The sequence below is a fragment of the Nelumbo lutea genome, chromosome 3 (assembly GCF_056320005.1).
Source record: "Nelumbo lutea isolate HS-2025 chromosome 3, American lotus-T2T, whole genome shotgun sequence".
Classification (NCBI taxonomy): Eukaryota; Viridiplantae; Streptophyta; class Magnoliopsida; order Proteales; family Nelumbonaceae; genus Nelumbo; species Nelumbo lutea.
In genome coordinates, this window is record NC_142686.1 from 50,811,440 (window position 1) to 50,833,750 (window position 22,311).

The 22,311-nt window shown below is 38.6% G+C and overlaps 1 protein-coding gene across 5 annotated transcripts in view; it reads left to right on the forward strand.

Annotated features, from left to right (window-relative positions):
* Positions 1–3,346, forward strand: part of LOC148864908 (phosphoribosylaminoimidazole carboxylase, putative / AIR carboxylase) — a 49,056-nt gene extending 45,710 nt beyond the window's left edge. For all 5 annotated transcript variants that reach the window (XM_088980349.1, XM_088980351.1, XM_088980352.1 and 2 more), the window contains 5 exons: positions 31–134; positions 241–358; positions 451–545; positions 2,484–2,590; positions 2,715–3,346. In XM_088980349.1, the coding sequence (XP_088836475.1) occupies positions 31–134; positions 241–358; positions 451–545; positions 2,484–2,590; positions 2,715–2,808 (518 nt within the window). In that variant the 3' untranslated portion in view covers positions 2,809–3,346. The remainder of the gene's footprint in view (positions 1–30; positions 135–240; positions 359–450; positions 546–2,483; positions 2,591–2,714) is intronic.
* Positions 3,347–22,311: the final 18,965 nt, after the last annotated feature.

Sequence of the window (22,311 nt, forward strand, 5' to 3'; positions counted from 1 at the left end):
ATTGATTGCTCATATCCATTCATTTGCTAGGTCTAGCCAGCCCACGTGTTGGGATTATAATGGGTTCTGATTCAGATCTCCCAATCATGAAGGATGCTGCAAGAATTTTGAGTAACTTTGGTGTACCTCATGAGGTTAGGTTCTATTGTAGTATAATTTTAGTTCTGAAAAATTGCTTCATTGTCTGTTGATTATATTGGTTGAACAATAGCTGCCATTTTTATGCACTTAACTTTGCAGGTGAGAATAGTTTCAGCACACCGTACTCCAGAAATGATGTTCTCTTATGCATTATCTGCTCGGGAGCGAGGGATTCAGATTATCATTGCTGGTGCAGGTGGTGCAGCACACTTGCCAGGTTAGTGGAGAAGAATTCCCAGTACATAAATACGTGCTTTTCTTTCTCCATGGGCTTATTTTAGATATAAATTAACGGGATCCTTATTTTAGGTATGGTGGCAGCATTGACTCCTTTACCTGTTATTGGTGTTCCCGTGCGTGCTTCTTCATTGGATGGACTTGACTCCCTCTTATCTATTGTTCAGGTACCATAGGATGATGTTTTCAGAATTATTATTGACATTCCTTTGTTATTGAATTTGGTTTAGAAATTATTTTTTAAAATAGAAATGGTGATATTGAAACTAATTTTTCTTTTTCTAATTAGATGCAACCATATGCACATGTTGAATTAACTAATTAAGTATGACAAGAAAGACAAAATAATTCAGAGTTCTTTATATTCAAGCTATTCTGGGGTTGCGGTAGGGGTAAGGGTAGGTTTTCCTATTTCTTTAGATGTTCAATGACTTTTACAGCATCCAGTAATTGGATTGTATGTGATATCACATGGTTCTTATCAAACAGCATTTCAGTTTCTTTTATGTTTTAAGAACTGTTTATTATGTCATTATGCTTTCAATATGAAGAGGTGCCCTACTTTGGCAATATAGTTAAACAATCAAATTTTTGAAAACAAATATTGTTCAGAAGATGAGGTGCTAAGAATACTAAAAGGCACCTTCTGCTCATGGCTATCAGGGTATCCCATACAGTTCTTTTTTTGATACTGAAACATTTTGTAAACAGCAATACACATCTCTCTTAAACTGTATATTGCTATTGTAAAGCTCCATGAAATACATGGGTTGGTGTATTTTTGACATGGGCAATACAAGCAGATACATCAAGTCATCAACTACTATTTTCGTGGCACTTGTTTGTGCTATATTTGTGATATATTTGGATCAACTCAACTTAAAATAAAATAAGCCTTATCCTGAACTATATGCTTTACCGGAAAAAAAAAAAATCTATATGGGCTTACATTAAAGTGTGGTTTCATAATCATCTAGAAGAGATTGACTCTTCATCAGTTGGTAATTCTCATAAACTCGAGGGGATTTTGTCTTCTAAGCATGAAGGTTACATTTTGATGTTTTTTCCTGTTCCAATTGGGGTGGGTGGTTCCACCTGGGCACAGCTATTTTTGGTGCTTTAAGGACTTGAACTGGCACCTTCTCTGGGAGATCATAGTTCATAGGTTGGTTGTAGAATGATGCTTTGGGGCCTTAGTAGTTTTTCTTTATCAGCCAAGGGAAGCTAAACCCTTAGCATGCAGTCTGCAGGCATCATTTCATTAAGTACCTAGGTCTGCTCATGTAGTAGTAGTAGTAGTAAAAGGGCTCCCTCTTTTTTTCTTTTTTTAATCTTTGTTTGGCCAGTGTTGCGTGGACATAGACACAAGAATCAAAACCTGACCCATAACCAGGCATCCAACTTGGCAAGATGAAAAAAGGACCACCAAAAAACTATTAAAATAGTCCATAATTCCATTTAGCATTATAGAAAAAGGTCTAAAAGTAAAGTTTATCTTGATTTCTTAATATGATTTTCAGAAAAAATGGCATTGCTAATGTATATTAGCTGTTCATTTATGTCAATGAGAAGGGGAAAGAAGAAAATGTTACATATCAGTGTCCCTCAAGAATCATGGCGTTTTGGAATCTGAGACAGACGCTTGATCAATTAATCCATTTAGGAAGAAAAAGAAAGAAAACCTTATGTGTTGTTTTAAAGTGTTTAGATTTAAGGAATGCAAAAGAAATTTGAAGGTGAATAGACATTTCTCAATCCTTACTACCGATCTAATTCAAATTTGGTAAAAGAAGCCCAAATATTGAATATATTAGTTGTTCTGCCTGGGATTTTTCCATTTCGTGGCATCTTCTCTGACCCACCTACTTTTTTTTGTGTGTACTTTTTCTCAAGATCATTTGATGAAAACGTGTTTCTTTTCTTTTCAATTTTGTTGTGTTTTTATTCACCATTTTAACTCTTCCTAATATCTTCAAAGCATTTTCTTTTGTGTCACAACTTCGAGCCATCGTTCTCTTCCCATGTTTTTGAGAAAGAGAAACCATACCTAGGGATTGACTTTGAGAACCAAAAGGCACTTATTGCATGGGGTTTCAATGATGCAGATGCCAAGAGGTGTACCTGTTGCAACAGTTGCAATAAACAACGCAACAAACGCAGGTCTTCTGGCAGTCAGAATGTTGGGAGTTGGTGATGCTGATTTACAAGCAAGGTTGCCTATTTATTCCTCCCCTTTTTTCTTATGTATAAGGAAAATTCTAATGAGCCATATTGCGGAAAGATTAATTACTTGAGCATCTTTTTATGTGTAATTTGGCATCTGATATTGCATGCAGAACAATCCAATACCAACAGGACACAAAGGATGATGTCTTGACAAAGGCAGAAAAGTTTGGGAAGGATGGTTGGGAAGCATATTTGAATCGTTGATATTTTCCCTTGATAAGGGGTCAAATCACCTGCATGCATTTTTTCTCTATTTGAGTCTCAGATCTCATCATGATTGCTAGTCAAAGATTGATTTCACAAAAGTCGAAGATCTGAACAAAGACGATCAAAGAGGTGCACGCGTGGTCTGAATTCTGAAACACAATAACCAAGTTGGGTGCCAAAGCCCTGACTCCACTACCGAGAGAAACACATTTTGGTTCTGTGATGGTTTCTGTATCCTTAAAATTAGGAAAAAGAAAAGAAAAATTCGTATCATAATTTTAAGACTAAGATTGTACTTCAATATTTTCAGGTCTTAAATCAAACTGAAAGGAGCTCTTAGTAGAATTTTGGCCACTTGGTTTTGGGAATTGTGAGATAAACTGCCATTGCTAGTTTCGTTACTAGGCTCAGTTTGGAAGGAGCAAGAGTGCAAAACCTTGTATTTTGTATTATTTTGTATGTATTTGCACTGTACATATTTATATTTGTACTCTTTCCAAACTGAGGAGCAAGAATCTTAGGCCTTTTTCTTTCACAGATTAGGATATTTATTCTTATTTTCCTACTCAAATTCGTTCAAAGTATTGACACGTATTGGTCCGTATCAGTTGATACGTATTGTTCTGGGACCCCTTCAGAAACTTCTTTACAGGGTGTATCGGGGGTCTGACTGGTTCAGGGTGTGGAGGAGGTCTAAACCGGCTCCTCTGAACCAGTTGTGAAAAAATAAAAATAAAAAACACTAAAAAGCTGTATTGATTTGCCCGATATACCCATACCGGCAGATTGGGCATATCGATATTTTGAAACTTGCTCAAACTTGTTACGCTCAATTGCACAAGTACACAAATGGGAGTAAGTATTACCCTAGTTTTCAAAACTTGACTTATAAGTTCCCTACATTTTTCCAAATGGACAAATATAGGTTGATTCCACCGGACTTAAACATGCGCTCTACTAACAAAATTTTAAGAACTGTAAATCAAATAGACGTAAGTATAGGTTGATATAACCTTAGTTATTTTAAAATTTTAAAAATCGTATTTTATCCCTCTGCTCTGTTCTGATAACATGTGTAAATCAAGCTGGATTAAAAGAACAAGGGATAACCGGTAAATTGAAGGGATAGGATAGTATTTGATGGGACCATGTATCAGCATCTTTGAGCCATTGCGGTCCGTATTTCCAAAGGACGGTGAAGATGGACCAAATTACTTGCCACCCGCCACTCACCACTGAAAGTGGTTTGCTTGGGAACTAGAAATGTCTTATTCCCGTTTTTGTAACTTTCTAAGAATTGAGATTTGAAGATTGATCCTTGGTGTGTGACTTACGAGTCGAGGTTTGGTATTAAAGTGTAAGGGTGGGGAGTCGCAATATTTTTCCGATATTTTCATTCCTGTAGTCTATTCGGCTGTAAGCATTAAATAGGATTTGCCTTTCCTTGTGAGATTCATATCTTGGATTATTTGGATGAAGGATTGAAGGACTAATCTGTTTAAATTTAGGGTAAAATATAAAAAACCTTCCGAGGTTTCTGACAATAATAAACACTTCCTTGAGTTTTCATTTTATCAAAAACCTCCCATCCAATTTTTGAAAGACCTGCAGTTACCTCCCTTCCATTATTGTCTCAATTCAAATTGCCAGATTTGCCCTTTTATACTTTATACTTCACTCAATCCTAATGAATTTAAAAAATGTAATTACGTTACTCTTTTCAATTGACCCAGATAATATTTTTTCAGTTAAAAATTAAAACTCTTTTGGGGGTATTTTAGCAAATCTCCATCTGAGTTGATAGGGATAATGGTAAAATGGTTATTTTCAGAAAAACTAATGCATAGGCCAACCTTTTTTGGCTGGGACAATGATGGAAGGGAGGAAAATGCAGGATTTTTCAAAAATCAAAACTATACGGGAGGTTTGTGTTAAAATGAAACTTCATGGGAGGTTTTTATGATTGTAAGAAACCTCATAGGGTATATATTACCCTTAAATTTAAACAAATATTAAATTTAAGTTTGACAATGTTTTCTTAGACCCTGCCAAGGTGGACTCTAGAATCTAGACCCCAACCCCCATTGGTTCTTTCTCCTGTGCCTCTTTTTTCAAAGTTTTAAACCAATCTACCAGTCTTATAGCCCTCCTTTTTCCTGTTAATGAGGTTTGGTGCAGACCAATTCCTCCTAGGGTTGGTAGTTTTTGCTAGGAAACTTTTCTAGAAAGATTCAACATTAGTGATCTGCTCCAAAACAAAAGACCCAATACTTGTTTATCTCCTCACTAGTGTGTTCTTTGTGAAGTTGATGGGGAGACTGTTTTTCATCTACTGGTGTCTTGCCAATTTGCTAAGTTTGTTTGGGAGTGGGCTCTCTCCCTATTTAAGTAGTTGGAACCCTCCGTCAAATTTGCAAAGTCTATTTTCCCCTTTTTTTCAGGTGGCATATGAAAAGGGGAAAGACTATGTGGAAAGGACTGAGGGTTGCGGTATGCTAGTCATTGTGGGAAGAAAGAAACTCCAGAATATTCTCTGATGTGGAAAAATGTGCTAAAGAACTGAGGGCTTTGATCCTTATAAGGGTCGTACAGTGGATGAAATTCCTAGAGATATTAATAGATTATATAGTGGATGACATGTTAAGGAAGTGAGGTGAAATTGCTAACTGCTCCTAGACCAAAACAATGATGAGTGTGTCTTGGACCCCCCCCCCCCCACCTGCATGTTTCATAAAACTAAACTTTGATGGGAGTTGTAGAGGGAATCCTGGACAATTAGGGATTGGGGGTGTTTTCAGGGATGAGAATGGGGTTGTTCTTGCTATGTTTTTAGACCTCATTAGAGAATATGACTCTCTTAGAGCCGAGATTTGTGCAGTTATGGAAGGGATATAGAAATCTAGGGAAATGAATATCAACAAACTCATAATTGTGGGGGATTCGGAGGTGGTGGTAGGATGGTTGAATAAAGACAACAGTGGTTTATGGCATTATAGTAATGTGAAGAGGAGATTTAGATGGCTGGTTCGAGGAATGGAAGTTAAAATCATTTGGGTAAAATGATCAGCTAACTCTTTTATTGATGGATTAGCTAAACAAAGGGTGGAGGAATCAATGTTTTGGGTACAACTGTAATTTTATTTTTCTTTTCCCCTTCTCTTTCTCTTTTTACTTTTTTTCCTTTTTTGGGCTCAAACTGTAAGAAAGTTTGTCTTCCTCTTTGTAATTTTTTATTAAGATTATATAATGAATTGTGTTATTGATAAAAAATATATTAAATTTAAATCCATGTTGTCTTGTAAGAACTAAATTGTTTAAATTTAAACCCTTTCCATGTTTTAACCAAATAATTGAATTGTCTTTGAAGATTTTAAAACTTCTGGAAATAAATCCGCTTCTCCATATTACTTCTATTAAGGATTTTGATAGCTCCTAGAAAAGTGAAAGTTTAGCAGTAGATTCTTTTCTGAAAAATAATATGCATAGGTTATTGGAATTCTAAGTAAAAGGCTGCTTATTAATTTAATAGGAAGAAATCCAACGGTGGCCACTACCATGAATCAACCAGGACAATCTATTTTTCTATGTTTACTTAGTAGAGGCATGTGAAGTTAAGATTAAATTACTATAAGAAAAACAAGTAGCCTGGATCTTTCACCATCTTATTATAAACTTTTGTACAATGTGTCAATTTAGGGTCTTAATAAAATAGCTGGTTACTGGTTTTCTTAAGGAAGTAGGGTTTGTAGGGTGGTGTCTCAAGGTAAAACAAAACTCAGTTTCTCTTCTTAATGAAGGGTAATGTTGTCTTTTAATTAAACTATCAAAGATAATAGTATTAAGGTATATTTAAGTCTAATTGCAAAAGTCAGGGTATGTTTAAATCTTTTACCCTAAAAAACAAGCTTGACCCGAATGGGTTGGGTCTGGTTTATTAATCGGTTCCATATGATAGACCCGGTTTCCCAATTACTAATTGGGACAATTGGGTCTGACCTGATTAGACTCTTGAGTATGTATGGGGACGTCAATTGGTTGGGCCTACCCACCAGAATTTAATTGACCAAACCAATTATGACAACTAAACATATCTTTGGTTTCATGGGCGTTTCCTGAGAGGTGTTTTTTAGATGAACGTTTATTTAAAAAATGCTATTTCAAACATTTTTTGTCTTTTCTATTTGGTTGGACGTTTTATGGGTGTTTCAAGTAACATCCCATAAAATTGCTTTCCGCCTCAGCTAAAATGCATCACATCAGGCATTGGGAGAAACATGAATTTGAGGTTTCCCCAAATGCCCCATCACATGAATCAAAGCGTTTCAATTTTTTAGTGTTTATTTGATAAACGATGAAAACAAACAGTGATTTCATATGCAATAAACACCAATACCTATGTGACAGAGTTTTTATCAATAAACTATACAAAACCAAACATATATTAAAACATTCAAAGAAAAACCCTTCCAGCATATGGCCATTCTTCCCCTTTGTCTCAAGTCTCACCACTTGTCATTTTCCCTAATCCTTATTCTTCTGCGGTTCCACCTTTCCCTCATGGTTGCGGCAACGGTGGAGGCAGCAACAACGACAACGTCAACATTGGCATCTCAGTTGTTTTCTCTTCCTTGCCATTCAGCCATTCACCCATTCTGCCATTAACCATTTACAGCCCTATTGCCATTGAAGTTGTATTTACAAGTTGATGTGTAAGCAAAAAGGAGTGACACAGAGTCTACTACTTTGGTAAGATCAAAACCTTGCACGAATGAAATTATAGACGTTAATCGGATATTAACAGTTCAGACCCAATTGTTCTGATAAATAATCGGTTCAGTCTCATGAGTAAAATTATATACGAAATAGGGTCTAGTTCAGTACCATCTAGTTTCTTATCGGTTTGGGATGGTTCCACCTTGTCTAGAATCAGACCTAACAATTTTGATAATATAACATTAGGCTCTGTTTGGTTTGTGGAAAGATTTGGGTGGGATGGGAAAAGATAGAATGGGTTGGGATGGGATGAGAAAGTATAAAAGGGGACTGAAGTATTGGAGGGAATCGACTGTTCATTCTCCTCACCGTTCGAACAAGAGGAGCGGCGGTGGTGATATCTCTCCTCTCCGATCTTTCATTCTTTCTCTCTCCCTCTCTTCCTCCATTCTTTCTTTTATTTTCTATTTCTCCTCCCTCATCCGACTTCCTACCACATTCGCCATCCCTATTTCTTCCTCCCTTTTCACTGCTGCTGCAAATCTTAGCAGTGGCAGCTTGTTCCTTCGATTACTATCGATTCATTCCACATTTTATCTTTCTACCACTCTCCTATCATTTCAAATACCTCCAACCATTTATCGATCCTTTCAATTCTTGTCACCCCTGTTTTTCTTTATTTCCTAATCACTGCCGCTGCAACCCTTGCCAGCAACGGCCTTATCCCGTTCATCGTTAGCCTCACCCGTACAAAGAAGATTGATGAGGGCAGATTTGGCCCTCCAGTGGAATTGTGACACATGGCACCTCATGCCAATTAAGTGTGGTCTCTTGATAGCTCACCACAGGCAGCTCGCCATAAGCAGCTTGCCACGGGTAGGTCACCACAGGCAGTTTTCCATAAGCAGCTTGCCACAGGCAGCTCGCCATAGGCAGCTCACCACAAGCAGCTTGCCATAGGCAGCTCACCACGGGCAGCTCGCCATAGGCAGCTCGCCATAAGCAGCTAGCCACAGGCAGCTCACCCTCATAGCCTGGCAACTTAGACAACTTGGCATTGCATAGGCAGCTCGCCACTAGGCAGCTTGCCACTAAGCAGCTCGCCACTTGTAGGGTAGCTCGGTATAGGAGTAGTTTGGCGTATCACAGGAAGATCTTCAACCTGACAACCTAGCCCAAACACCGACCCGCCGACTGACATAGGCGCCGACCTGACAACCTGGCCCAGAAATCGACCCGCCAACTGTCGCAGGCACCGCCCTGACAAACCTAGCCCGGGTGCCGACCTGGCCGCCTGACACAAGCACCAGCCTAACGACCTCGAGGAGTTCACCACTATACCCGGTTTTGACGGGATGTGACGAGTCTTACCGTTTGGAGGCTTTTCACCCACCTAACCCCCGATGACTCCGGTATATAAGGACCTCACCCCCCAAAGGGGAGGGGATGAAAAAAATGGAGGTAATCCCTGCTCTTTATCTCTCTTGTTTCTCCAATATCATCTTCAAAGCTCTCTACAATCAGAGTGCTACTTAAGTGTCGGAGAGTCCCCGCCGGGAAAATACCCCCGGGTCCTCTAATTCAGTTCTTGCAGGTCCCTCGGCTCCCGCCATCTACAAAGAGGAGGGAAAAAAGGATGTTCTCGCAGGTCCCTCGGTTCCCACCATCTACAAAGAGGAGAGAAAAAGGATGTTCTCGCAGGCCCCTCGGTTCCCGCCGTCTACAAAGAGGAGGGAAAAAAGGATGTTCTCGCAGGTCCCTCGGCTCCCACCGTCTACAAAGAGGAGGGAAAAAAGGATGTTCTCGTAGGTCCCTCGGCTCCCGCCATCTACAAAGAGGAGGGAAAAAATTATGTTCTCGCAGGTCCCTCGACTCCCGCCGTCTACAAAGAGGAGGGAAAAAAGGATGTTCTCGCAGGTCCCTTAGCTCTTGCCGCCTACAAAGGAGAGGAAATCGCCTCATGCGGAGGGTAGTCAGGTTGCGCTGCACCAGGGAGCTCCATCGTCCTCTGAGTTGCAGGCTGCCTAGGAGCAGATCAAATGACGAGTCCACCAGGGAGCTCGCCACCAGGCAATTCGTCATCAGGAAGTTCATCACCAGGCAGTTCGCCACCAGGCAATTCGTCACTAAGTAGCTCTCCACTAGGGAGCTCGCCACCAGGCAGTTCTCCACCAGGGAGTTCACCACCAAGTAGCTCATCACCAAGGCATGCCACCACTGGGTCAAATAACGAGGTACTTAGCCAAAAAATTTTATACATCACAAAAAATGGTACGTGACAAAAAACGATTAGATCAAAGATTGTAGCAATCATCCTTTGAAAATATATCCTCTCTTGGCTTTCATTCGGCTTCAAGTCTCTACTATCATTGTTGTTGGAGAAGATAATCAGAGGCGAGAGGAAATCTCCCCTGTTTCATTGTCCGGTCTCAGGCCACATCTCATCAACCGCATAAAGGACACTTAGAGGACATCATTATCAGCACCCTGTGAAACCAGAAAGGACACTTAGAGCACATCTCATCCCTTGGAAATATAACGTCTCGCTTGTTATTACCGATCCTGTGGCAGCTGAGTTGGTCACTGTAGAGGACATCATTATCAGCACCCTGCGAAACCAGCAAAGCTCGAAGCTATCACAACACCAATGTCTTAGTTCTGCCAATTAAATTCAAGGCAGACATTTAGGTAAGGACCCAATTCAATCTCTATTATGTTTTTTCTTATTTTTGGTTCGTTAATTTTTTTCTTCTTTTATATATATTATGATCGGAGGAGGGAAGGAGAGTCGATAGAGGACGAGGCATGCGGGAGAGAGGAGGAAGATGATGGAGGATTAGGGCCGCGTTCATCAATCAACAACTTTCTCAAAGGGAGTCAAATGGACAAGGCATGTGGGAGGGAGGAAGGAGATGGAAACTTGAGTTTCTCAAGTTTTCCCACCAGGGTCGCACTGCTTTGGTGCAATTCTGAATTCACGATTTTGGGATCTCGCATCCCACCTTTTTCTCACCCCATCCCCTTTTCCCTCAAAACAAATATATGACAAGTTCCCTTTTTCTCATCCCCATCCCACAAGCGCAACGGAGCCTTAATAAAACTGATGGTAAAATAGTAGATTATTTATATGTTGATAAATATGTATTTTACCGAAATCATCTTATATTTATTCAAATTACCCTTTTGTACATAACATGTAAGAAAAATTATAAGAAAACTAGGATGTTTCTTGTATATTTTTAATCATATAATCGGTTTAGAACAACATAAACTAACCTGACCCAACCATTAATCGAGACAAAATCACAGAACTGGAACTAATACATTTGACTCGATTGGTTTGGTTCCATCGGCTAGACTCGATTCATTGACAGTCCTACCCACAAGGGGTTAGTGATCTCCAAAGTCTTGAGTCCTAATTGATCAGGTTAGTCCATGGCATAGAATGAGAATATTTCATTCTTGGACCCATCTAATGTCAAATTGCTTGGTGTCTAGTACTACTATGCATGGTTGGACTAGTTGACCCTGGAACTAATCATAGGTCCAGGTCCGGTTTTCGACCTCAAAACAATCCGACCCAGATTTGGGACTGGATGGTTAGACCGTTTGACTTGGGAACTGGTGGTCAAAATGGTTTCGTTCCGGCTGATCCAGTTTTCAAAACCGTGCATGGCATTCAACAATGCAAACTGTAAAGTCATTTGAAAATGGACAGTAGACCAGTTCTAGTTTGGCTGGATTTGATTGACTTAAAGGTCTGAAGTCTGAACTAATTCTTATCCTGACTAGTGACCCATCATCCAATTGTCCTAGTGAAAACTTGAGCTGTGTTTGATCACAATGCAAATGCACTTTCGCACCAGTTAGGGTCTGGTAGGCACAACGTTGTAAGCATGTTCAATAAGTACTTGAAATTTTTGTTGACACCTATCCCTTAAAATACCCTCACCCCACCCTTGAAAAAGATTAAAACCCACTTTTCACACTTATCAAAATACTTATCAAGTGCTCATTTAATGTGCTTACTTATGTTGTGCATACTAGATCAGGTCCCCTTTTGCACGTTACAAAACATATGGTTTAGTAGCATGCAAAAGTGGGATTGGATATCCATTTTGTGGGCATTTGGCATTAATGGTGCAAAATACCATAGTTAAATTCTGGGCATTTGGCTACTGGGTCATTTAATAGATCACACCCTATAGTTTTATGGATTTACTTAAACCAATCCTATAGTTTTTATTTTACTAAAACACCCCCAATAGTTTGCAACCTATTTACTTAATTGTCCTTTTACTAAGAAGTGTTTGTTTTTCCATCTGAAACTAGTAACATTATAACCTAAATTGAGTGGAAAATGTTCAAGGGCATGGTCCCATGACTGTTTATTCCAAAAGTATCCCTAATACTTCTTCATACAAAAAACAAAATTGACCAAATAGAGTCAAATAGAGTGTTTGCTTGTATCTTATTAGGGTCAAAAATAGTATTTTCATTTTCATTTTCTTTTCCATTGAGTTTATTCAAATGGACATTAGGGTTAAAGCCACTTTCCAATCATCTAATTGAAGGTCGATTAAGTAAACCGATTGCAAACTATAGGAGGTGTTTTAGTAAAAAGAAATCTATAAGGTGGGTTTAGTAAACCCATGAAATTATAGGGGGTGTCTTCTTCTTCTTCTTCTTCTGTGTGTATGTGTGTTGAGAAAACATAACAGGATGGTATCGACAATGTTTTAGTCGTGGAGTGTTTTATAGACATGAAGAGATGTGAAGTATCCATTGTCCTCCAAGTGAAGGCAACTTCAAATCTCAATAGATGTCACTAGATAGCGTGATTAGTTGTGCAGGTTGTTTACAGATATCATCGATGGTAGGTTTAGTAGATCAAGTAGTTGTTGGCCGACAAATTAAGGCCCCATCTGGAATCAGAATTGGAATGGGCTATTTCAATTTCAGTTGTTTGGTTGGGCGGAATCGAAATCCTATTCCCATTCCTACTAGAATGGCATTCCCTCATTTGAGGGAATGGTCATTCTCTACCCCTCCTTTGGGAATGAAATCCTATTCCTGCTGATTTCAATTTCCATTCCCATTCTTGTCTGAACCAAACATACTATGGGAATGGACCATTCCGATTCTGATTCCATAGGATTTCAATTCTGATTCTGACTACAAACCAAATAGACCTTAAGATGGAAAGGAACATGGGAAATGGATGATTTGTTTACTTTGATGGAAAAAAGAGGGGAAAGTTTAAATCAAAGTATACTTTACACCATAAATCGAGGTAATTCATAACAAGTGTGTAGTTTTACCTCTATAATTAGAACATTTTCGTGCTCTAACCAAATGGCGCCAAAACTGAACTAGGGTGCATAATAGCACTTATTCGACGTTTATGTCACTTCCAAATGCAGCCTTAGGCTCAGTTTGGGAAGAGTATAAATACAAGGAAATCCCAGTAAACTCTCTATTAGCCAGTTTTGTAAGGATAATAATGCAACTTTTATTTTTGATGCTACCGGCTTCTCTATTAAGGACAATGCAATTGGGAAAATTCTCCTCCAATGGCTGATTAAAGGATGACTCTATCAACTAAAGGCAAATTGCACAAATAAAGCTCCATTGGCATTCATTGGTGAGAAAGTATCTATTTCAGTATTGGATCAACGGCTAGGACATCCCAGTAAGCGAATAGCTGCCCACATCTTATCTTCATTTCAGCTTCCAGTTTCAAATAAAGAAATCTCTTTTTGTCCATCCTATCCACTGGGCAAGAGTCATATCTTGCCATTTTCTACTAGTACTTTTGTTGCAAAGTATCTATTAAAACTTTTATTTTCTGATGTTTGGGGGCCAACCCATGTCTCTACAAGATATGGTTTTCGATATTATTTGATTTTTGTTAATGCTTACAACAAGTATATAAGGATTTTTCCTATGGCCTCTAAAACTCAGGTTGTCTCTACCTTTGTTGTTTTTAAGAAGAATGTGGAGAATGTATTGAATACCTCTATCAAAGCTCTACAAATAGATGGAGGTACAAAGTACAAGCCACTTCTACCTATTCTCTCCAATTTGGGTATCACTCATCATCTCTCATGTCCTCATATTCATGAACAAAATGGGGTTGTAGAATGACGCCATCGCCATATTGTTGAAATGGGTCTCACCCTCCTGGCTACGGCTTCAATGCCCAAACATTACCGGTATAATACTTTTGAGAATGTAGTTTTTTTAATTAATTGGCTTTCTACTCCAATACTACAGATGAAATCTCCTTTAGAGTGTCATTTTGGCACAAAACCTGATTACACTATGTTGTGCACTTTCAGATGTGCTTGCTATCCGCATCTCAGACCCCATAACCGATCTAAACTGGACTACCGCTCCAAATGTTGTTTGTTTCTAGGTTATAGTTTACATCACAAAGGGTACAAATGTTTGGACTTAACCTAGGGTCATCTCTATATTTCCTGAAATGTGGTTTTTGATGAACATACTTTTCCATGCACTTCTGGCAGCACAACTCCACTTCCCAGCTCAACTACCAACACTATGGTTGGGCCCCCTATTGTTACATATCTGTGCCCTTCTCCTGTACACAAAATAGTACCCGCCGGAACCACTTCCCCTAACCCACCTATTATATCCATTGGTGTTGGTTCTGCTGAATTGATCCCATCATTATCAACCTCATTGGATGCACCTTCTTGTTCCACCGCAACCCCACTTAGTGCTCATTCCATGATGACACAGGGAAAAAATGGTGTTTGCAAACCAAACCCTAGGTATACTTTGGAAGCCTCTGTTGACCCCGACCTTGAACCTTCTTACTACACTATTGCCAAGAAAAATCCCTGTTGGCTACTCGCCATGGAGGAAGAGTACAAGGATCTGTTAAACAATGATACATGGGATCTTGTACCTCCACCTCCTCATAAGAATATTATGGGAAACTGATGGGTTTATAAGATTAAGAGATGTCAGGATGGGTCCATTGAAAGATACAAGGCACAATTGGTTGCCCAAGAGTTTACTCAACAAGCTGGTATTGACTTTGCTGAGACTTTTAGTCCTGTAGTTAAACCTACCACTATTTGGTTAATAATATATCTTGCGGTTCACAATGGCTAGAATCTTAGACAACTTGATGTGAGCAACACCTTTCTTCATGGCTACCTCAGCGAAGAAGTATTTATGAAATAGCCCATGAGTTTCGTTGATCAAGCACGACCACATTTTGTACGTCGACTTAAATGTTCCCTTTATGGTTTGAAACAAGCCTCACGGGCCTGGTTTACTCGATTAAGGGATCATTTGGTTCATTTTGGTTTTCTGGAATCCTGAGCAGATAGTTTTTTATTCATGCGGCAGACTGGCACTGATGTCATATTTCTTCTTGTATATGTGGATGACATATTGATCACTGGATCTTCTAATTTTACACTTACACAGCTCATCTCTCAACTCTAAACCACTTTTTCTCTTCGAGATCTTGGGGAAGCTCATTACATACTAAGGTTGGAACTACATCACAATTCAGATGGGGTGCATCTATCCCAACGTAAATATATTCATGATCTTCTTGTCAAGACCAAGATGCATGAGGCTAAACCAATTCATACACCTATGGCGACATCTATCGGACTTGATGTCACTCATGGTTCTCCTCTTCCAGATGCTACCAAATATTGAAGTGTGGTAGGGGCACTACATTATATTACCCTTACTTGGTCGGACATCCGCTTCTCCATTAACAAAGTTTGCCAGTTTATGAAGGAGCCCACTAATGTTCATTGGATTGTAGACAAGAGGATCCTCTGTTATCTCAAGTCCGCAATTGATCATGTCATTACATTTCGTTCTTCTCAAGAATTGGCTCTCGAAGCTTTTTCTGATGCTGACTGGGCTAGTTGCATTGTTGATCGTTGCTCCCAAGGGGGTTTCTGTGTTTACTTGGGCCGTAATATGATTTCATGGAGCTCTCATAAATAGTCAACAGTTTCTCACTCTAGCACAAAATCAGAATACCACAGTCTTGCCTCCACTACCGTGAACTACTTTGGCTCCAGATGTTACTAAAGGAGCTTGGATTGAAGCTCCCTCGACGACCTATCATCTGGTGCAACAATTTGAGTGCCAAGTTTCTCTCATCCAATCTTGTCCACCATTCTTGCACCAAGCACATAGAATTTGATGTTCACTTTATATGAGAAAAAGTTGTAGTAGGCCTTCTACTGATCAATCACATTCCCAGCCATGATCAGATTGCAGACATTCTTATCAAACATTTGCCATCAACGAGGTTTCATGACCTTATAGCCAAGCTCACCGTTTCCAAGAGACCACTAAGCTTGCGGGGGGATGTTAGAGTATCTCAATAGTTACTATAGACTAGTGACTAGGATCGTTATCTCTGATAGCTATCCTAGATAACTAATCGCCTTATCTCATTATCATGTAGCTTATCCTCTGATAGTTTCCTAGATAAACTTTAACTTTGTAATTGTTATCTCCTATACATAGTTATCCTCTTGTAACCAGTTCTCTATTTAATGCTCAAGAGATCAGTCAATATTCGATTGAGTCATTCTCCTCTCATTGTTTTGGTATTTCTCTTATACTATCAATCTCTGTTTTTCAAAATTTCTTCGAAATTTGCAACCTTTGGTTGATTTTTCTTCTTTTCTTTTTCCTTTGTATGCATTTCCTTTTTAAAAATTTTGTTTAATTCCTTTTGTTTATTCATAAAAAAGGCACAGAATACACAACTACCCCGTTCTTTTTTCATTGTACGTGTTCAATGTTGTAAGTGGTTGCCGATGATGGTCGTTGGTGAAAACAAAACTCCTTTACCTGCTTTGTAATGAAAATAAATAGGATAAATTTCTTAAACTACTCTTATGGTTTAGTTAATTAACTAAAAGAAAGAAATAAAATGTCGAATTTACTCTTTACTATTTCTCAAATTTTCAAAATAAAACTTAATTGATAAAAAGATTCAGGAAGATGCAAAAGCAGATCGTAACTCCGACAATGATGTTTTGGAGACACAGAGGAATTGCCATCATAGCTGTCCAGTCCAACTAGTTTGAGAAGCTTGTCGACATGATAGATAAGATTACTAATATGCACTTTGAATCTGCCCATTTCTCATTTTGTTAAAAACGAAGTCATTGGTGGAAATAGACCATTGTGATTAAGTTCTCGAGGGCAAAACAATCCCTTTCATCATCCTTCTTCTAATTAATGTCGTTAAAGAGACTTTCCTTAAAATAGGGGTGATCATGGGCTGGGCCGAGCTGGGCCGGGCTTTGCCTTCATAGGCCCGCGTTAAGGGCCTAAAAATATAAGTCCAGGCCTGGCCCTACATAAGCCCGAGTCGGGCTGAGCCAAGATTTCGGGCCTAATTATTGTATTTTAGTTCTAAAATTAAACAATTGTACTTTTTTTCACTTATTGTCATGGAGACTATAATAACCTATAAGAAACTTTAAACGTAATATCAAGATAAAATTTTCTAAAACAAAAGAAATTAAATAATTATACCTTATAATTTATAAATTTCTATTGGTCATTAGTATGCTAAAAATGACAATTTTAACAAACCAATTCTTCGATCAACAAAAAATCAACCTATAACCTATAATATCTATCAAAAATAACCATCAATTGTCATGTAATATCCACAAAACAACTTTAAACATTTCTACAAGGGGCTCCATCTTCCATCAACTCCTACAAATAAAAAGTGAAATAAAAAAGATATTAGCAAACTAAGAAAAAATAGTTCAAATTAATGTAAATAAATAAGTAATAAAATATTAAAAATGGTTTCAATTTTACCCAAAACTTGCAACCACTCTAAACTTCAGATTTATCTTCATCAATGGAGTCTTCATCACTAGGAGATTCATCTTTTGGTGAGAGAGAGAGAGAGAGAGTTGAGAAGATTAAGGTTCAGTAATTTCTATATTTCATTAAATACTAGATTAGAATTTGGTAATATCTATGACTGTAGGGTTAAAATCTTGAATCTCCTACAAATCTCTATTAATCTCTATTTAATATATAAACAATTATTAAATATTTTTAAATAACATATATATTATTTATAAATATCCAGGTTGGGCCTAAAAAATTAGGCCCAAGACCATGCAGGCCTGGCCAGGCCTTAACAAAAAACCTAGACCCTCCCGGATTTCCGGGCCAGGAGGCCAGGATGAAATGATCACCCCTACCTTCAAAGTTGGGAAGAGTCCTAAGAGATAAACAAACTGCAAAACCAGATTGGAACTAAGGATTTTGGATCATAATTTCTTACTCGTCATTCTTATCTAATGCTATAAATAGAAAATTAACTAAAAGAAAAGTAACTACAACCTCCAGTCGTCCTTGAATGGCAATCTTTTCGCTTAATTACTCATTTATGATTTTTCTAATGGAATGACAGCTCCATTACTCACAGAGCATTCTGTTATGCCTTAGCAGTAGAGAATGCAAGACTCAACAAATCCATTAGCAACAATGAATCTAACGGAACATTCCCTCCATCTCCACCCGCAAAACCCAATTCCTCTCGTCCCCTTCCTAACCCAACAACAGAAATTCACAATTTTGCCATCCTAGGTCTCTCTCACTTCATCGGACCCTTCTCAGAACGCAAACCCACTCAAAAGTCGGTTCAAAGCAAGGATGGAACTCATCATCATTCATCAATGGCAATAACATCCGTAGAAAACCCCAATAATTTCTCCTTTTTTTTTTCTTTCGTAAACAACCCCTTAAACAGTTGATTACATCACCTTTTCAACCCTCCAAATGGCCACAAACAATGCCAAGGGCAACCACAATACCAGCATAACCCATATTTTAGCCATTGCACTCCTTCAAAAGGCTGCAAGTGGGCGAGTGCCCATTGCCCAGATTGGAAGGAAAAGGGGTTCTTATCACTGACACTTTGCTATTGAGAACGATGAACAATTCATAGGAAGGGTATTTTAGGGATTTTAAAAAATGTACCAGTTACGTGATGTCACATGTGAATGGAGTATGATGGAAAGTTAATGACAAGGGAAGTTTTAGAATGAAGCTTGCACGGAAAGGTGGTTCGAACGAAACTTGCACTAATTGAAACCAATCTCAAATGAAAGAAAACGACAAGTGCACTCAAAACAAGGCCTACATCCTCTGATGTTTCATTGGAATAGGATCTGCTCGTCACACAGAGGCACCTCACAGGCACATCCATCGTGCATTAGGAACATCTCCCGTGAATAATAATTTATAAGTACGGAAGATGTTCCCAATGCATGGTAGGATGTGCATGTGAGGTCGATGTGAGGCGCCCTGTGTGAAGAGCAGATCCGGTTTCTATTTCATCTAGTGTGACATTCAACATCATAAATGCTTTGAAGTTTGAATTGTAAAAGTAAGGGTAAATTTCTTAAACTATCATTATGGTTAATCTAATTGATTAAGTACACCCATACTGTTTGACTATTGTCTAATGCTACCCTTACTGTTTTGGAAAATTTTCATTATTGTTAAAATATTAACAGAATGACTGAAATGTCTGTTTTGCCCTCTCTTAAACACTTAAGTTTGTACCCATTTTCTGAGGCCCAGTTCATTAATTCTTTTCACCTCATTTCTTGTTTCTCCCCCCTCATCTCAGTCTTTCCACATCTGTATTCACTCTGTTCATCATCTTCTCCGACAATGAACAAAGAAACACCCGACGGTCATGAAGCTACTTTTCTAACCTTTTTCTTTGTATATCCTCATTCAGCTAAGTCATTCTTAACTTGATTCGTTAAAATATTAAGGCTCAGTTTGGAAGGAGTATAAATGCAAATTTGTAGAGTGCAAATACATACAAAATAATACAAAATACAAGGTTTTACACTCTACAAATTACAATTGTACTCCTTCCAAATTGAGCCAAGGGAGGAAGGTGAATAGTTGATATTGGGTCATTGTTTTTGTTTGATGCGGAGTGAGAAAGGGAGAAGAGAAACCGAATCCTTTTTTCCTGAAATTTCCTTTTCTCTCTACAGAAATGGATGACTGCCACTCCCTGTGAAATATAGAAATAATTGCCATGCAAAATTCATAGGCCTGTGTTTGGAAAAGATGCAAATGGAGTGTAAATCCCAATTCAGGGTAAATTTGCATTCTGGTTCATTTTTGCTTGTGTTTGGCAACATTACATTTTGCATTGATAAATAAGAGACCAATGCATATTTACATTGATAATAAGATGTAAAAGTACATCAATAAAAAAAAGTAAATTTGCATTCAAATGGGTTTTTGATTAAAAAAAAAACATATGCTTTATTGGAATTTGTGTTTGCATCCATTGCAGCTAAAAATCTATTTGATAAGAAGATAAATTTATCAATACAAAACTAACCCAACTTTACAATTTATATGAACTATTTTACACTCTAGATATTTACATTGTTTCCAAACTAACCTAAGGAATGACTTTCTTCCCAAGCCCAACTTGTCACACATGGTAACCAAACTTCTCGATCTCTGTGCCATCTCCCCGTTTGGGATCCTCGACTACGCCGGTTCAATAAAACATTGACAGGGCACTACTTAACGATTCTCCGAAGCAATAAAGTCAAAGTTAGGCCAAACTCCAGCAGCAAAAAAGTATTTGACTTGGAACCATAAGTTCTACAACAAACATAAATTTAATATATATACGAAAGATATTCTTAATATATGATTAGATGTTATGTAAATAAAATTTTTATTTGTAAGAGATTTGGATTCATATATTGTTTATATGGGCTTAGTTAAGAAAAATGACATACGAATACACATGAAATATAAGATTTTACAGTCTATATATTTATATTTATTCTCTTTCCAAACTGAGCCGTAGTAACAAAAAATTAGACAAAATAAATCCTAATGCAGATTGCTTTTCTGCATTTTCATACTAGTGGTAGGGACGAGCTCAGTTTGGTAAAGCAAGGGCTAGAGATACACATGGACCGACAAAACAAATTGAAAAAGAGGGGAGACTTCAACTTTCAACCCACTGGGGGCCGGGTGGTATCAAATCAACTTTTTTCCTTCAGGTTGCTGTCCAGTGCCGGTTCTGTCACGTTTCAGACCACAAACAAGCAAGAGACAAGAGAATATGTAAGTTGTCCATCTGTTTTCTGGGCCCGTTTGGGAGGGCTGAGATAAGATTCAGTTAAGCAGGTTCGACTTTGAGGTACTCTGCATAAATTAGTGCCTGTTTGGGAGGCTGAAGCTCAGAGGCTTTTGGCATTTTGAGATCAATAACACGCTGACAATCTATAAACTATATTTGATGAAACATCTAAAGAGCCCAAAATGAGAACTGTCAGTCATTTGAATTAGCTTAAGCATGGTTTTCAAAATCGGATCAAAAAAATTGGGAACCGTTCGATTCGAGAACCGTACCCCTGACCGATTCATTATCCGGTTCAATTTTAAAAACCTTAAATTTAAGTATTTAACTGAGTTTTTAACTCAAGCTTCCCAAACAGGCCCTTACAGATTCTTCAAATGGCTGATTAAACAACCTATTTTGACTCTCTAGATTTTTCACCAAACATAGCTAATAACTTATAGCTGTTAATGTGAGGCCCACCAAAAAGCCATTGCGCTTCAGCATCTTTCAACACCTCATGAAATCAAATATTTACGGTGCAAATACATAGAAAATACAAGGTTTTGCACTCTACAAATTTGCATTTGTATTCCTTCCAAACTGAGCCTAGAGTGTAAAACCTTGTATTTTATATTATTTTATATGTATTTACACTATATATATTTATATTTATACTCTTTTCAAACTGAGCCTAAATTTATTATCAAACATATTTATCGTAAGAGGGAAAACTTGTATCTATATATAACTGATGTAGGTGCATTTGGCTGGCCAGTATGGGGTTGACGTGTGTCGAACAGAGGGCACTAGCAAAGGCTCACAATGAGGATGCTCGGTGTTACCTGGTGCGGACCAAGCAGACCCAACCGCAGGGCGTCGTGTGGCTCTATCAAAGGATCTTGCTAGGCTCTCGTATGGCTCGCATCTGGACCATCCAAGCCAAACTACTCCCTGGCAACTCTGACTATAAATACAAGGCACCTCCCACAAGATAAGGGATTCGAAACCTTTGTGATTTATAGTGCTCTCTCCTCTAAGGAGTTAGCACTATCTAAGACCTCGTCTGGACCCCTCGGCTCTAGACTCGTTACATACCTTGTGCGCATACTAACTTGACCATCAGAGTCTTCAACTCAGGTTCCCACCTGAGGCCTCTAACACCTCCTCCCTTGCAGATTCACCACCGTGGGAGCTGTATCTCGTCCCTCTTCGGACACCCTTCTCAGTACAAGCCCTCAGCTTCTACAGTATCCGAATGACTAATCCGCCTCGGCCTCCAACCCTCGGCCTCGGCTTGTCTCCTCCGAACCCTCAAAGCCTTCGGCCTTCCTTCGAAGCTTGGGACTGAATTTACTTTGTTGCCCTCGGCTAATCCGAGCATCAACAATTGGCACCATTTGTGAGAACCGTTGCTAAGACCCCTGATACCCTACAAATTTAAGATCTCCTAAGCTTTCGACACCATGGTATGAAGAGCTAGGAACCCCCAGAACTTGGTAAAAAATGAACAGTTTCATGCGGTCGTCGATCGTTTGGAATACTTCATGCAGCGCATGGAACAAGCCTGCCCCCAGGCAGGAGGTCCCTCCCAAGGCGACCGCCCCGCCGGGGTGTTAGAC